The sequence below is a fragment of the Onychostruthus taczanowskii genome, unplaced genomic scaffold (genome assembly GCF_017590055.1).
Source record: "Onychostruthus taczanowskii isolate IOZ18803 unplaced genomic scaffold, ASM1759005v1 scaffold158, whole genome shotgun sequence".
Lineage (NCBI taxonomy): Eukaryota > Metazoa > Chordata > Aves > Passeriformes > Passeridae > Onychostruthus > Onychostruthus taczanowskii.
In genome coordinates, this window is record NW_024498773.1 from 142,638 (window position 1) to 160,589 (window position 17,952).

Below are 17,952 nucleotides of genomic sequence, written 5' to 3' on the forward strand. Positions count from 1 at the left end.
GACCTTACTGTCCAAGGACAATTCCCAATAAGGCATCCCTCATCTCCTGTGCCAGGGGAAGAACACATGAAAAACCTCATGAGTTTTATTTTTTTCTCCCTGTGACCTCCCCCTCTTTTGCTAAATTTTTGAGTGTCTTGCTGTGACATCAGAGGATGCAGGTTTACTCACTGGTATGTTTTTGTTATGTGGCCACTTGTCAGGCTGTGTGCAGTCAGTCAGCACCACGCTGGCACGTGGCTCCTGCCTGTGCTTCACGTGGGTCACCAGGGAAAAGGTTTCTGTCTCTCTGTGGTGGAAAACCTCCTCCCTAGCACTGCTTAAGCACAGACCTAAATCTTAAGTCACATTTTCCTCTCCACCCCATTTACTTCACTTAGAAAGTCAGATATGTCCACCTTGCAGCTATCAGGACTATGCACAAACCTGAGTTCTTCACTGCCTGAGCTCAACCCTCTGCTAAATTAAACTTGTCTTGGGTTCACACTCTGTGTTGATGCCTCTTCTAAGAACTACATTTCCTGATCACACAGAACTTGTGGAAATTGTTTCATTCCAGTCAAGCTATGACTGCAACTAACCAACACCAGCAGCATGTCTGGACTGGTGGTTCCTGCTGGGAATGGGTGCAAAATACACAGTATTCCCCATCTTTTGTCCTTCACCCAAACTGGCTCTTGCTAGTGGATATGCTAGGCAAGCACGTGCAAGAGGAAAGCTGAAGACAGAGCACTGCACAGCATTTGCGTTATCTGGAAGCAGACTTCTGGAGAGAGCAGGTAGGAGTGGCAGCAAGGTTGAGAGAGCAGGCAGGTGCCTGCAGCCAGCCTGGGGCACAGGATGTAACTCAGGACTTGCAGGCAGGGACTATACAGGGATATGGTTTGTGCCCAAGTCTTGAAAGGGACAGGGAACTCCGACCAGTCATAGTATAATATGTGAATAAGGTGAAATGGATATGCACATTTTACCTGAATTCCAGGTTTCTTAGCCTCACTCATTCTGCAGGTTACCTTATCCAATGGGATACCCCAATGGCTTTTGGGATAGTTTTATCTTGAAGCACACATCAGGTCAGCTGGTGAAAAAATTCCAGCAGGATGGAGGGCAGTTCTGGCAGGATGCAAAACCTCCATTCACAGGCTTAAGTCCCACCAGGAGTGATGCCAAAGGAGCTGACACTTTTGGAGAGGAGGCAGCAGCTCCTTGCATTGCTGGTCAGGGCCCTAGAGTGAGTGGGACAGGCTGCTGTCCTCTCCATGTGCAGGACAGGCAGCCTGCCTGTCTTTGCTGTTGGGCTGGCAAGCAAGGAAGCCACAAACACAGTACCAAAGAGTGAACTCCAGTGCTTTCAGTGCAGATATTCCTACAACTCTCACAGGCTTTCAACTAGGGTCGATCAAAGCAGTGATGTGTAAGGTTCTGCCATGGGCTGTAGCTTCCCTGACCTGTAGCCTTCCCCTTCCCTTGTCCTCAGACCATGGATCATTGCAATTATGTAAATTGATGAGATGGGTCCTTTAGGGGCCTCTTTTGGGACTGGTGCTATTATCTGCACTAATGACACAGATTAAAAGATTGAGTGCATGCAGCAAATCTGCAGATGACACCAAGGTGAGAGCGCAACAGACCCTCCTGAAGGATAGGATGCCATCAGAAGAAACTTGAGCAGTGGCCCGTGGGAGTCGATGAGGTTTTACAAGGCCAAATGCTGGTGCTACTCCTGGGTCAGGGCAATCCCTGGTGCCAGCCCAGGCTGGGCATGAACAGATGGAGAGCAGCCCTGCCCAAAAGGGCTTGGGGGTGCTGTGGGTGAGAGCTGGACATGAGCCAGCCATGGGCACTCCCAGCCAGAGAGCCAAGTGTGTCCTGGGCTGCACCCAGAGCCCCGTGGGCAGCAGGGGAGGGAGGGGATTCTGCCCCTTTGTCCCGCTCTGGTGAGACCCCACCTGCCTCCAGCCCTGGGCTCCCAGCACAGCAAGGACACGGAGCTGCTGGAGAGAGTCCAGAGGAGGCACCAAGGTGAGCAGAGGGATGGAGCACCTCTGCTATGAGGGAAGGCTGAGAGAATGGGGGTTGTTCAGCCTGGAGAAAAGAAGCCTTTGAGGTGACCTTCCAGTCCCTGAAGGGACTGCACAAGAAAGAAGGAGAGGGACTTTTTACAAGAGCTTGGCGTGACAGGACAAGGGTGAATGTCTTCAAACTGAAAGGAGATAGGTTTAGACTAGATATTAGAAAGAAATTCTTTACTGTGACAGTGATGAGGCCCTGGCACAAGTTGCTCAGAGGAGTTGTGGATGCCCCATCCCTGGAAATGTTCAAGGCCAGATTGGATGGGGCTTGGAGCAACCTCACCTGGTGGAAGATGTCCCTGTTCATGGCAGGGAGTTTGAAACCAGATGATCTCTAAGGTCTCTTCCAAACCAAGCTATTCTTTGATACTATAATTATTTGATATGCTATAAAAAAGAAGAAATCTGAGTAGAGGGCTTCCTGTAGTGAGTGAATATTGCTGGGATATGCAATAGCTGAGCAGCAGCATTGAGAATTGCAGTTCTGTATATACTGTATATACTTTAAATCATAAGTGCAGTGAGAGTTGGACATCCTCTTTGTTCCAGTTACCAGGAATTTCCATTTGCTTTCCCTGGGGCTGCACTACATCTGTGTCTTACTCTACTTGGCAGACTTTCTTGGCAAAATACAATTTAGCATTATTTACATACAGAATATTTCTGGCATATTGCTCTTTCTGAGAGTAGAGAGAGAAAACACAGCTAGCTTCCCTATTCCTTTAAAAAATTATAAAGCATATTGTAGTTGGATGAGGTGACATAGATATGGTGATTTTGAAGAAGCTTAATTCTGATTGTTTTGCAGCCCTTGAAATACAACAGCTTAATCCCATTTTTATCTAAACTTTCCAGTATATTTCCAGTCTAGACTCACTTCAAATTTTTACTGAAATAGTACAAAGGCACAAGTTTGTCAATGCTGTGCTTCAATTAGAAATGGCAAGATAAGAAACCATTCGGTAGCAAGTTGTTTGTAATATTAAGGTTAGGTTGCTCTCCTTAGTGAATATGGTATCTCGGTGTTGTTAACATTTAATTTAGATCTAATTCTTTCATTCAGCCACATGACAATTAAATAATGTACTTATTTTACTAAAATATGTGAGAAAAAAAATCTATTTTGCTTTTCAGTGCCCTTTCATTACATTGATAATGTCAAAGTCATAGCAACATTATTCTTGTATAATGTTAAAAATTATAATGTTAAAACTTCCTGTTAAAAAGTGTGCAACTGAAATGTTCAGAAGCATTTTATAAAGTCATCATTACTCAAAGTCAAAGTAAGCAACAAAGTGCATAGAAGAGCAAACAGAAGAGAAGGGACAGACTATTTGTTGATTTTTAAAAGTTATCTGTTGCTTATCATAAAAATGAAATGTTATTAAGCAATCAACATTTCTAGTTGAATATATATATATATATACATATATCATTCTTCCACTTCTCCAGAAGTTGTGGATCCCGTGGTTGATAAGGGTAAGAATGTCCTTTCAGTTTCACTCCTTTCAAAAACATGGAGGTTGAGTTTCTCAAGAATTCAGAGTTTTTAATTCACCTTGCTGAGTAAGTGCCTCAGGGTATCTCCCTTGACAAAACACATCAATAGTTCAACTGGATTTCTACTGAAATATTTCTTGGATGAGACAAACCTCATGTATTTGGTGAAATATTTCAAATGTAGGAAACTGGGTTTTCCTCATCTTTTCTAGCCAGAAAATTCTTGATCTCCCTTGCTAAATGTGGTGACTTCAAAATAAGGATCTGAAGGAAAAGTTATTGTGTTGAGCTTCCTCACCCTGCTTTAGTGGTTTAAAACATGTTTCTTATACAGTTAAGAATATCCAGTTGCAATGACAGCCAGTGGATACCCAATTCTAACTCCAAGATTATTATACTTCAGCAGTGTGTAGAGAGTTGTTTAAAGTTTGAAGTGATCCTTTTGTTCAGATTTTGCACAGTGGACATGGCCAAAGTACTTCCATATATTCCTTTCAATTTATCCTTAAACACTACATTTCAAATAATAGAAAAACAAGTTTCTGTGTAAGTATATTAATTTTGAGAGAGAAGAATGCTGGAGTTATATTGGAGTACTAATGAAAAAAAGGATAAAAACAATGGCAGCACTATTGTAATGCTTATTCATTAACTCAGGAAGTGCAAGACACAATTCAAGGAAAGTTAAATGTGTTAATAAATTATGATCACACAAAACTAAACTATCTGAACAGCCTTAATTCAGATGAGCCAAGAATACCCAGAACCATGACATTACAATTCTGATACTTTGGGGTTTGTGAACCAGAATAGATGAAACTACTATTTTTTTCAATTGCTTCTCATGGGATTTCAAAAGAGAAGTGAGAAAAAACAAGGGAAGCGTTTGAAGGCAGGTAAACTCTCCTCTACCCAAGAAAAATAAAAGTTTAAAATAAGTATTTGATAATGAACTTGGAAAATTATTGGGACTGGATAAAAATAGAAGGGTAAAAGACTCAGAAGTTGACATTAGCAATGCAGTAGCAGAAGATGCTTGGACAGATAAAGATGACAAGGGAACAAGGAACAGCTGAGACAACAGTGTTTAACTCACAGACTACAATTCCTCAAAAGAGCCCTAATGTTAACCACAAGAGTGATGAGTCTTTGAAGCTTTTTCTGGCAATGAATCACTGTGACACCTCTAGGTAATATGTATTTTATACCTTCTAGCAGCTGATACGCGCATAGAATAATAGCTCCCCACTGTCATGATTGGTCAGCCTGGCTGGAAGGGATCTAAGAGCATGGCCCCCAAAGAGCATGGCCAGAGCAAGGTGGCCATTGGTTTGACTCCTGGTGCTGAAACTTGTCTTCTGGATGGGTGCTCAATTTCCTAAAGAGACAGGAAATTAATGCTAGAAACAAATAGTACAGAGAAAAATGTAGTTACAAAGCTTTTACAAGAGAGTGTGTGTCAGCAGTTATGTTATGGTACTTAGACAACCAGTTTGTTCAAATTTAGGGCGTTTTTATGTGCCCATGTAGTAGCCATCAGTGTGGCGAGGATGTTGAGAAAGGTATTCTCTGCTCACCTCAGGACTCACATGCCCAAGTCCTGCAGATATGCTGATGGTCTAGACAGCTGCTACCCAAATAAATACCATCATGTACCATGACCATATTAGATAAAAATGGTTAGGTTTTTGTCCAGTAATGTGGACATGCTCCTGGGCTTTGCCAGCATGTCTCTTGATCTCTGGCAGAAGCTGAAGAATACTGAAGGCAAGAGCTGCTAGACCCTCTTAGTGCTGTTTTGTTCATTGCCAACCACCAGCTACCCTCAGGTTCTCCTGGTGGGGATATATACACCTTTTCCAAGTGGCATGTGGAGGTAATCACTGGCATTCACCTGCTGCTTTTGTCCAAGAAGGTAAGCTCCTAAGGGACAGCCAGCCAGCCTTGTGTGTCCATGACCAGGAGCAGGTTCCAAGCATTGTATAGGAATGTGGAAAAAAATTGTGGGCACCATTTATAATTTCCATTGTGATGGAAATTATTATGCTTCAAAGGAAAAATATTTGCATCATTTTCTGAAATAAAATTATTTTAATGAAAACTTATGAAAAAATATGAGGCCATTGAGCTTTTGTCCTCATGATCTGTGTATGAAAGTTATCTCTAACATCATTTTCATGTTTGCTGGGGTTTCCTGATGGTGGCATTCACACCCCTAAGCTGCAAAAGGCAGGAATTTTTTGATTAGCTGTTTGGGTGCTGAATTTTAAAAATTTCCAAATCCTATATATCCAAAGTATAAATATGTTAAGCATCCTGGATATAATGGCATTTCTGTAGTGGTGAGAGCTTTTAGGAAAGAATATATTACTCATGTTTACAAAAAAAGAAAAGAAGCATAACGTTTGCCTTCCAGCTACATGTACCAAGATGTAAGAGTCAAAATTGGCTCATTAAATACAAGCCAAAATAATAAATTATAATACCATAATTTTAATAATATTGATTAGAAATGTATATTAAAGTCAATGACTTCATATTGTCTTTCTTCTTCTCCTGATGAGTGCTGGAAGCAGTCCCACCCACAGATACCATCTTGACCTGCAGCAAAATTGCAACTGCTATTTCTCAATCGCATTTTCCCATTGCTCAAGCACCACCGCAAATGTGAGATCTTCAATTCAACCAGGAAACAGGGATTAAGGAGGAAAGTAGTTGTATTGTAAGTATAAAGATCCTTCAGAAAAATACCTCTTGTCACTTATTTTTCTTTATGGAAGCCACTTCCAATCCCTTGAATTTGGCCAATTGCTCCGGTTAAAAATTGGTGTCACGAGTGAGGCTGCAGAACCCTTGGCTGAAGCAAGTAAAAGTTTTGAATTGCTAGAGCTGCAAAACTGAACAGATTTTTGTAAAGTCCTCTTTTGCCCCCTGCTTCTCTGGCACATATATCAGTAAATGGACTTTTCTCTCTGAACAATTTAAAATAGAAAACAAACTTGAACACATATTCATCATAACTTGACATTTCAAAGGTTACTGCTGCATACAAATGAAGAGATTAGCAAAGTTTTTGAGAGATACTATTTATTTGCAGAAATTTTCCATACAAAAAAAAAAGAAAAAGTGGTTAAAGAAGCTAATTACCTTTTTCCTAATAGACTTTAATTTGAACTTACTTACAAGCATGTTTTCAATGTCAAATTGTCTTTTATAGCCACATATATGTCTGCTCTCCTTAAAATCATATATTTTAAAATTTGCTAGTCTGAGTATATTGCCAGTGTCTTTTGCACTTTGTTATATCTTTGGAGACACAACTTCAAAAATAAAAGCATGTGCATACTACCAGCGATGGAAAAGAATTTCAACCCGTTGTTATTGCATTAAAATATACTTGTTCCCTTTATCTACACACAAGTTTACTATGTCCTGTGAGGTAGGGGCAAATAAATACCTTTATTTAGTTATTCACAGGGGTTTGTGTGCTGTTCAGTAAACACAAATGAACAATGAAAAGTAAAAAATAGCACATTCCTGGTCCTTAGATTAGTATTTTACTGAATTCACGGCACAAATAGGCTTTCATCAGTTATGATGCTGGTTCTCCGGTATACAATAAAACTCACCTAAGGTGACCTTTGTGCTATGGTGCATCTCTAATTATGCAGAGAAACACAAAACTAATTTAACAGATTAATCTTTTTATCAACTTAATAACTTCCGTGAAGCCCATTAGCAACTTCAAACAAAAATCTTCGGAGAAAGACTGAAGCACCTGACTTTGCAAGTTAAGAAAACCTCTTCTAGAATATGAGAAGAAGACATCCTTTAGGAAACTGGAATTTGTTTGGCACCACTGTGACAGCACTTCTCAAGGGCTCTCGAGGGCTACCCGAGCTTTGCAGACGCATCTCCATTAGTGCAATAGCTACTAAAGCATGGATTTTGAAACGTCAGTTATGATTAGAATTAGATGTACGCACACACGCAAAACCAAACACCTACACACATTCACGTGGCCATAGGACTGCGGCCACGCTTTGGAACAGAGACCAGGAGCGCTCAGCGGAGACCAGGGCGCTGCAGCCGCCTCTCGTCTCCCGCCCTGGGCTGCGATATGCAAGACGTGAAGAAACAGAGGAAAAGGGGAGATCCAAGAGGAGAGCAGGGCGGGAACCCACTCAAGCGGACAGGCATCCACTGATGACTAAGCTGCTCTGGCTGGTCCCCAGCTCAGCGGGCCAGAGAGGCGCGTTGTCCCGAGGCAGCCTTCCAGGGTTTCCCTCATGACTCACGCCGCAGGGAGTATTCCCCGAAAACGAGCACGCCCCCGGCCTGGGCTTCCGCGGAGACTCCCGGGGCACTTTCCGTGAAACACTTCAGCAGGACCAGGGAACAGCTGGTGCCGAGCGTGGCAGAGGCGTCGGTGCCGGCCGGAGAAAGCTCCGGGGAGTGAGGGGGGGAGCGGGGCCATGCCTCCTTTTGGCCCGGCACCCCACGCCCCCTGGTCGCCAATGCCCGCGACAGACTGGCCCCCGACATCCCTCTCATACCGATACCCTGTGCCTGGGGCAGCCTGTCTTTTGTGGTCCTGAGCATCCCGATACCCAGTGCCCGGGGCAGCCAGTCCCGCGATCTCCCCCGCGTTCCCGTCCCCAGTGCCCGGCGCAGCCGACTGCCCTGTCAGCTCTGCTGTCCCTACGGCCGAGCAGCTGCTCCTCGCCTGCACTCTCCGCAGCCTAAGCAAGTGAAGGGGCTCCCCCGGGGAGCGGGGTTTGTAAAATAAAGTGTTCACCTTCGAGAGAAAAAAAAACCCTCAGTTGTAGACGGGGACGGAGGAACGACCACTATGCTCTAGTTACTCCCGCACTGGCGTGTGAAAATGATGCACTGGAGATGTCCCTGCAACCTCAGTGTGGAGGGTACGCACGCCCACCCCCGGGCAGACCCTCTGGAGGTGCCCCGACGCATTTTTTTTCTCGCCTTCAAGAGCAAATGAGGTTTTACTGCAACAGTTCCCGCTGAAGTTGCACCCCACGTGTTTATGGGGAGGGCTACTCACACTTGTTTCAAGCAAGATTGTCTGTTGCAAAGCTTTTGTGTTTTCTTTTGTTTTGGTTGGAGTTTGGATGATGCCTTTGATTATTATTCGTTATTCCGGTTTTATTTTCGAATCAGTGACACAACTTCAAGACTGAGTAATAATTATTTACAGTTCTGGAAAGAGGTGCAAGAGACGTCCAAATGATCCCCGGTTATGGAATTGGAAACCTTTATTTCCGTAGGCGTACAGGTACATATATGAAGCCAGCAACGATCTGAAGCCCGGGAGGAGAAAAACAACGTGTAAAGACACCATGGATAATCACAACGGTAACCAACCAGTTTCTCTAGTGCTTCTGAAGCACGGGCATCCCTCTCTTCAGTTGTCTTTCGTGCCTTTTCGGGTCACGTAGTAGTGCAGGATAATTAACCTTTGGCTTTTTCTTACACAGTCCTTTGTAGCTTGATCATCTTTCTTCAGATCGCCTTCTTACCGCGGGGGTCCACCTACAATTTCAGCCTTTGTAACCACGGCAAGATACAAGAGGATCTACTAAACGTTTTGGATGCAGACAAAACATTTACACAAGAGGTTGGTGCTTTCTCTGGCGGCATCAGAGGGAAACTGTGGGGACGGCACTGCCTCGACGTTTTTACCCTTGACCACCGGCAGCTACTTTCTGAAAATCTCGATTAGCAAACCGGGAGTTGGCTAGTTTAGTAAACCGGTACCTGTGAATCAGGACCTTGAAGTTATGTCCAGCTCTCCTCCGGCGACCTTCATAAAATGTGCTTCGCTGAAGCTGGGACTGGCAGGGAGGGAGAGCAGGAGCCCGGGCGGCCGCTGCCAGAGCTCTACCCGACCCTTCCCAGCGCCTTGCAGAGCCGTAGGACTGAAAGTCGCTTGTATAATTCTTCACCCACCCTGAAGACGGTGTCACGGTTGCAAAGGTGATAAGTGGCTTAGAAGCTACGCGGAGGGTTCACACGCGCCGCCGGCCCTTAGCTCAAAGTCCAGGCAGTGTTTTTCGGGGAAAGCAGCCCTGCCGCTGGCTCGGGCGTCACAGCCCGGAGCTGCCCAGCGCAGCCCAGCAGCGGCTGCCCCGCACGGCCGCCGCACGACTCCCGCAGCCGCCCACACCGTGCGGGGCCCCGACGGGGCAGGGTGTCGAGACAGGAGGGATGTCAATAACGGAGTGCCGGAGGCAGGCTGGCAGCCGGCGAAGGCGACCCCGTGGGACGTGGCTTTAACAAGCATCCCCTGTTGTTGTTTCCTTCCAGGAGCTACGACTCGATTTTCACACCTGCGAGGACGCGCCCTCCGAGCCAGCGGGCAAGCAGCTGTCCGAGGTTCGCTCCCTTCCCGGCGGCTAGGCGGCATTCCCTTTCCCAAAAAAAAAAAAAAGAAAAGGGAAGAGGGGGTCACGAAAGGAAGAAAGGGGTTTGAGAGAATGGGGGAAAGGTAAGGGGGGAAAGGAGAAGGAGGGGGAGGACGGGAAAAGAGAGGAGGGGAGGAAAGTGAGGTAGAGGAAAAGAAGGGAAAGCGGGCGCTAGGGGGCAAGGATAAGGAGCTTTATTATATCTTTGGAGTGGTGGATGGGCAGCCCCTTTTTAGGGATGCGTGGAGAGGTGTTGAAGGGACAAGGAGTTTAGAGTCCTGACCGTCGTCTGCTCGCAGGGCTCCAGGCGGGCGGAGCGAGCGGGCCGGCTGCTGGAATGCCTCCTGGAGAGGGCGCGGGGATGCGGGGAGCGGCCGGAGCTGTGGCGCGTCACCCGGTCCGTCCTGAAGCACCACTGTCCCGGCTTCTGCCCGTCACAGGAGGGTACAGGGACAGCGCAGCGGGGCAGCCCCGAAGACAGCGCCGGGAGCATCGCCGGGACGACAAGCCCGGTCCCGTGCGACAGGAGCAAAGCCAGGGAGCTGATGGCTGTGTGGAGAAGCTACAACAACTTAGGATAGGTGGCCTGGGGGTGGCGCGGCTTTGCATTTTGCGTCCTCCGCCGGACTTCACTTGCATTGTCCGCCGTGCAGTCATAGCAACAGAGTCATCCTGCGGGTTGGTATTTTTTTTTAATATCCATAATTTAATGGGAAAAAACCCAACCGACTAAACAAAAACCTGCCCACATACAAAGCCAACACTACCACCACCACAAAACCTCAAAACAGACACCTCGGGAAGTTCAGAGGCTCCCGATGCTGGTGTCTCGCGGGATGTGCCATCGGAGGTGGGCTCACTTCGCACCCCGCTGCAGCCTCTGCGGCGGGGCCACCCGCAAACAGACCTGGTGCTTTGCGAGGGCAAAGGGGATAACGAAATGAAGAATAAAAGGGGATACGGGGATACAAAAATGAAGAATAAAAGGGGAAAAAACCCCAAACGCGCAGTCGCTACCGCGTGAAGTGTTTGTGGCAGTTCGCGGCATCGCGCCCGTGCGCGGCGTGCGGAGCGGGGCCGCGGTCAGCAGCGCGGGGGCGGCGGGCGCGGGGGCCGCTTTCGGCGGCGCACGGCGGGGCGGGGCGGGGCGGCGGAAGCGGGCGGGCGCTTCCTGCGGGCGGATGCGGACGCGGACACGGACGGGGACACGTGCGGAGCGATGGCGTGGGAGGGTGCGGGGCTCTTCGCCGCGTTCCGGGTGCTCGGCCGCTTCAGCGGGCACGTCCCGCACGTCCTGCGCTATCACGGCCGCCACCGCGAATTCTACGTGGCCGCCGCCGTCGGGCGCAGCGTCCACACCTACAATGTGAGTACGCGGCGTCCCGGTCCCCGCTCCTTTTTCCTGGCCTCCTTCCCGCTCTCACCTGCCGTGGGGAGGCCGGGGCCGTGCAGGAAGATCCGTCTCTTCCTCCCCTCCTCCTCTGCCCTCGCCGTCATGATGCTGGAGCGTGTGCGGGGCTGCGGCGCCCCGGTGCCGCTCCTCTGCAGCCGGCGGTGACCGGGGGGGGTGGGAGGGAGGGAGCAAAGAGGGAGGCTGCCCGTTGAACAGGCCGGGAATGAGCTTGTTCAGCCACGTGGGCAGCGCTCGCCGATGCGGCGCAATCCATCTGTCCGGAGCGCCAGGTACTGGAGCTTTTCCTTCATTAGAAGATAAACTAAAGCTCACCCGCTCTGGTTTAGCGTTTGAGGGTTACGTTTTATGGGCGGGGGGCAGTCACATCCTATTAAAACTCCTGTATGAAAATGGCTAAGCATAGTTGAGTTCAGCAAGATGAAAGCCTGTTATACGGACTTGGTTTTTTGCCGTGTAGAATCATAAACCCCTAAGGCTGGAAGGGATCTCTGGAGATCACCCAGACCAACCCCCCTGCCAAGGATGGTTACCTAGAGCAGGTTACAGAGGAACGTGTCTGGGTGGGTTTGGAATGCCTCAAAAGAGGGAGGCTTCCCTGGGCTCAATCAAAGCATTTTCACTGTATAGGAAACAGTACGCAGAACTGAGCACTGTGAGCACCAGAGTGCAGACATCAGGGATCTTCCTGTGCTTCTGTGGCGCCTTTTAGCGTTCACTCCTATCAGTGTCCTTCACAGCCTTTGAAGCAGAGTAGTGATCATCACTGGGCAGAGATGGCTAGGTGCTTGCACCTAAAGCAAAACCTCTGTGAACAGAGATAACATTAGAATACAGGGTGGTTGTAGTGAAAATAAGGTAGCAGCAGATATGATGTGGAAACAAAGGTACCCAAGCTCCTCAGGGTGTCTTAACATGTCCTTAAGTTTTCTGTGCATTAGCGTAAAATACATCAGGAAGCACAACTTAATGTTGGTGAATAGTTGTCTTTTGGCAAATGCATTGTCCCATTCCTTTTGACCTGCTGTCTATGTGTTTTTCAGCAGACAGTGTTCTAAACTGGGATGAATAGTCTTCCTGGTTTGTGAAGTATCAAATTCATTGTCTGATCTAGGTTAATTCCTAGAATTTTTAATTTGTTTATACCAAATTCATTGCAACCAATCACTAAAAATGCCTTTTTAACATTTTCATTGCAGGTGAAGAAGCTTGGTATTGTTGCTGTGAGTAAGTACTCATAAATAGTTAATTCCTCTTATTTTGTTGGGATTTTTTTAAAAACATGTCTGACATCTGCACTTAATTTTCAACTAAAAAAAAATTGTACTTACTAATATTTACACCGAAATATATTAAAAGGAGTCTCAGAAATCTAAAATACCAATTTGGAAATAAGACTGCTGTTAGTTTTCTTAGAGGCATACCTTTTGAACATTCTGTTCTTACCATCTTGTTCTTCCAAAAATACTTCTAAGCCATAGGGATTGCACAGTGAATAAAGCTCAGTTATTAATTTCAGACCCCTTTTTTGCTGTTTTTGTGATTATTAGAAGGCTGTTTTAGGAGGAAAACAATTACATGAAGAAAATAGGTGTGGATGCCTTCAGGGAGTGTTAGGAGTTGGTTGTACTGGTGGATACAAAGGATATGAATTGATGGCTTGACATTCACTTGGCCTTCGGTGGCAGAGCACTCTGGGTGTCAGCAGCAGGGCCCACGTTCTTCAACACCATCCCCAGCAGCCTGGGTGCTGAGGCAGCACGCACCCCTAGGATAGGCTTGCAGAGGGTGCTGTTTTAGGAGGAGTAGCTGACACCCAGAATGGCAAAGTTTCAGTCCAGGAAGGAGTTGCAAAACATGAATCCTGGGCCAACAGAAGCATTGCCAAGTCCATCAAGGATGAGTGCAGAATCCTGCTGCACCTGGGATGGAGCAAGCTGGGAACTGACTGGCTCATGGCATTCTGCTGGGGAGAAGCTGGGGCTGTGCTGGTGCCAGGTTGAATGTGGACCAAAACATTGGAGCTGTGAGTAAGGCAGGCTGTGTATCGAGCCTCATTAGGAATCCATCCAGTAGATCAGGCAAAGCTGTTCTCCCCCTGCACCTCACGCTGGTGGGGCCGTGCCTGGACTGCAGCACCCTGTTAGTGTGGTTCTGTCCCTTCCACAGCTCCCCTTTCTCCTGCAGGAGATACGCTGAGTAGCAGGAGAGTGTGTCAGGGCCTACAGCAAGCAGTTTGAAAAGAGACATTGGAGAACTGGATCTGCCTAGTGCTAAGAAGGGCAAAATTCAGGGTGACCCAGAGTGTGCCTGAAGGGCAGTAGGATGGTGGGGCTGGATTTGTGCTGATGGTGGTAGTGGTAGACAGAGCAGCAAGGGGCAACACCCACAGATTGCATCTTGAGAGGGTCACAGTGGAGGGTTGGAAAAATGTCTGGAAGGGGTAACTGTGGTACAGTGTAGACCTTGCGCAGAACTCCTTCCACAGTGTTCAAGTGTTCAAGACTCAGCTGAGCACAGCTGCAGCTAACCCAATCAAGTGCTGGTGATAAACTTTGTGATGAGCTGGTGGCACGTTGAACCAGTTGATTTCCAAAGTTCCCTTTCACTTGACACTTACACAGTTCAGAGGGATGCACTCTATCTTGAAAAGTAAGGGCTTTACCTCTATGTACCACAAAGTTTTTTACAGAGATATGGTATATAAAATGTTTTCTATTAATAGAGCGTCTGTAAATTTGAGAATAAATGTCACATGACCAGGACTAGATTTAGATTATCAGCTGTACATTTTTAAAGCTGTAAACACATTAACTTTGTTTTCACCTTGCAAAATCTTTAAAACATTGCATATTCTGTTCTACAGTGGGCTGCATCTTCTTACATATATAATCATCTAAGCTTTTTGAGAAATTGAGATGTTTACATACAAAACTGTGATTGAAAAAAGTGAATGCAGTGCCTCTCTTTTTATGGTGCTGTTGGTTTGTTGATGTTGTGTGGTTGATGCTCTGAACTTTTTAATTTGGGTCTGCCTAAAACTGTCTTAGCCTAAGCAGCCTTGCACCCAGCTCTTGTGGAGTACCAGGTGTCTGTAACCTGGATGTAAGCTCGAGTCACTTGAGAGGTGCTGAAGAGATGTTCAAACAAATGGAACCTCATGCTACCTTCTTTTATGTTCTTATTTTAGTTCCTCCTTTTGAAGCTCTGCTGCAGTACAGCAGAGGGTGCAGTTTTCTATGTGCCTACTAACAATTCACAGTACAAAGCACCTTTGTGGGAAAGGCTGCTGTGTGGCCATGGTAGTATCATAGGTGCACTCGCACAGTGATTTTTGACCTGATGTTTCTCTGCAGATGTGTAAAGTGCTTTAGTAATTTACATTTTTTATATTTCCTTGGACTGAGAGTACTATTGAGAGTCTTATTGAGAGGGTTTTTTTGGGGTTGGTTTTTTTTTTAATTTTTCTACTATTTGGGACAACACCAGAAGTTTCTCAGTGTGATCTGGAACTTTATTCTTTTACCTTTTAGGCTAGTAAAGTAAATATCCCAATATTAGATACTCTTTTTGAACCAGTCATGAGATAGGGAATGAGATGTATTCTTAGAGCATTAAATTCTCAGTGTGATCAGGAGATAGGTGCAGGAGTGGGTCACTAACTTATAACTTAATAAGCATTGCTTATTAACTTAACTAATAAGCATTGCTAATGCTGAGACTTTGATTTATCATCTGTGTTTCCAGCCCTTACAAAAGTAACATGTACCTTTACTTATAGAGATAGATCACTAATTTATTATTGTGTTTTTCAAAATAACGACCTTATGTTCTACCAGTCTTATCTTACTTATGATGTTGCTACTGATGTAGTGTTTTGTAGTAATATTTGCATTCTTCTGAAATGTGTGTATTTCTCTAAAATTCAACATGGTGTTTGAACAAAGGGCTTTCTTTGTGGGTCACCATGCCAAAGAAATACACTGTCAAGCTTTCTCTCTTGCTAGGAACCTGAAACTTGTTTAACTTTTCTTTTGTTTGATCAACAGGTAACACTTTGCCACAGGACATCGCATGTTTGGCAGCAGATCGCATGCTGATATTTGCTTCATACGACAATATTCTCCATGCTTTTGCCAGGAACAAAGAGGTTTCTATTAATTTACTTATTACTCACTAGTACAAAACAGTTGTGTAGTGTGTGTGGCATCAAGGCAGTTAATTTTCTATGAATGCCTATTTCTGTAGCTGTTTGGTACCTTCAGTTTTAGGGAAATGAGCTGTAGAATATGGAGTTAAAAGCTTAAACTGGAAGAATGTAAGAGCTAATTCCATAATGCTGAACTGTGTTTTGCATATTACTTAGAATAATAGTGTAGCTATTTAAAGATTTAAAAAGTCATCAATTCATGTAAGCTAAATTAATTGAAAATAAATAATTAAAAATACTTGGGTAGCATATTTTTTGGAAACAGTTTTAAATATCAGATATAACTATCTCTCTTGCATTTCGAGTTGTGTGGCCTTTCCGTGAATTTTATTTGAACTTGTTGCTGACACCTTTTAGCTGTCCTCAAGTATTATGTTAACATGATATTCTACCTTAACAGCTTATTAGAAGCATTTCTATTTTGAAATTATAGGTGGTTCATACCTATGAAGGCCACAAGGCAAGGATACACCTTCTACAGCCTTTTGGTGATCATGTCATCTCTGTGGATGTTGATAATGTCCTTATTGTTTGGAATATACAGTCAGAAGGTGAGAGATTTTATTTTTGTTGCTGCTTTTTAGGATAGCACTGTAAGAAAGTCAGTAATTAAGAAGAAAGGGTTTTTTTAAATGCACACATTCAGAAGCAATTTATTCTTAAAAAAGAAAATTCTTAAATGATCGTGCTAATTAGTTGTTGATCTGAAGTCCTAATCCTGCAGTAGTTTCATGAGTGGATACTCTGCCACGTGCAAAGGCTCAGTAAAATTCTGTGTAGATGTAAAAGAGAATGATTATATGAAAATTACATTTTAGTATTCAATTTTCTCATAAAGGCTGTGATAGAGCAGCTTTGGCATTATTTCTAATTCTTGTAATTCCTTGATATCTAGCAGACTGGATATGACTAAATTCTAGTGAATAATCTTTTTGTGTGTGTCAGCATCTTTTCATGCCGTTGTCAAGTGCTTTGTGAAATTGTGCTTCAGTGCCCCAAACATGTTTCTTTAGAAAGCATTCATTGGTGTGACCAGTGTTATTCTCTGCTTGCTGGCTGTCAAAAGTGTCTGTAGCCAGGCTTTAGAGATTTGGAGTTGCTACAACAAGCAAAAGGCATGCTAATCAGATGAGGTGTTGTGCTCAGGCAGGGGCAGGAATCCCTCAGAAAGATATAAATCAGATAAAGATATGGTATTGCCAGTATTGTTGTACTGGATAGACTTACAGGGAAAAAATACACCTTCAAGCCAACAGATGTTTACATTATAAAGAAGTTCAGGCTCTTCTGTTACACATTAGCTAATCCTTTAATGTAAGAAAAACCAATTGCAGGATTTGAAGAGTTAAACATCTATCCTGCTTTTACATTTGCAGAGGGATGACAAGCCTGCAGATTTGTAGGGGTAGCCACACTAACACTGTTTCTTGCTGTTTTTGCAGAAGAATATCTTCAGATAGATTTTGATAAAGCCACTTTTGCAGTTTCTGCACTTCTGCATCCCAGCACCTATCTGAATAAAATTCTCCTTGGGAGTGAACAAGGAACCTTGCAGCTATGGAATATAAGATCCAAGTAAGATCCTTGATACTTTGGCTATGCTTCATGCTCCAAGTAGTTTGGTAGGCAGCAAATTGTACTGTTAAGTGTGGAATCTTTTACTGACTCTTGGCACAGGTTTTCGGTTGGTATATTTCCAGGAACTAGGAATGCTGCTGCTCCCTGAATGCTGATGCCTTTCAGGTTGCATGTTGTGAGAGTAATCTTGCAAAATGTCAGGGGTTGTTCAGGATTTTTTTTTTTTTAAATTTCTTGGAATCACATTGCTTTCACGTGAAAGCTTTTGAAATAATAGTAAAAGCATGTTCAGGCCTCCTGCCTTCCATTTTCCAAGCTTGACTTTTTTGGTTGTTGTGGGTCCAAGGAAGTGCTGGCAGGTAGAGTAGAGGTAATTACTAGCATTTGAGTCTTAGATTCAGGTAAGAGATGCATAGGCGTGCAGTTGTCTCTGAGCATGTCCCAGTAGATCATCATCCATAATGATTTCCATTATTTCATTCCTACCATGAACAGCTGCTTTTCTAAATCATGAAATTTACAGGTACGGTGAGCTTCACTGCATATTAATGTTTGTTCTGCAAATACATGTTAAGTCAGCTTGCATAAATCAGTGTTTCATTCTCCTAACTCAGCTTGCCATGATATCACTGATATTCCTTTTGTTTCATATGTTCGTGGCATGTAGTTATGTCACTGTTGTGATATTAATGCACAATACCGCTTTTTCAATAAAATTTAGCCATAACTTTATTTTTAATCTTACTTCTTAGTATC

General features: G+C 44.7%; 1 protein-coding gene across 1 annotated transcript in view; it reads left to right on the forward strand.

Annotated features, from left to right (window-relative positions):
- Positions 1-11,179: 11,179 nt before the first annotated feature.
- WDR36 (WD repeat domain 36) overlaps positions 11,180-17,952 on the forward strand; it is a 32,987-nt gene continuing 26,214 nt past the window's right edge. Inside the window, exons 1-5 of the mRNA XM_041399175.1 lie at positions 11,180-11,363; positions 12,608-12,635; positions 15,458-15,558; positions 16,052-16,169; positions 17,061-17,193. Coding sequence (XP_041255109.1) covers positions 11,217-11,363; positions 12,608-12,635; positions 15,458-15,558; positions 16,052-16,169; positions 17,061-17,193 — 527 coding nt within the window. The 5' untranslated portion in view covers positions 11,180-11,216. The remainder of the gene's footprint in view (positions 11,364-12,607; positions 12,636-15,457; positions 15,559-16,051; positions 16,170-17,060; positions 17,194-17,952) is intronic.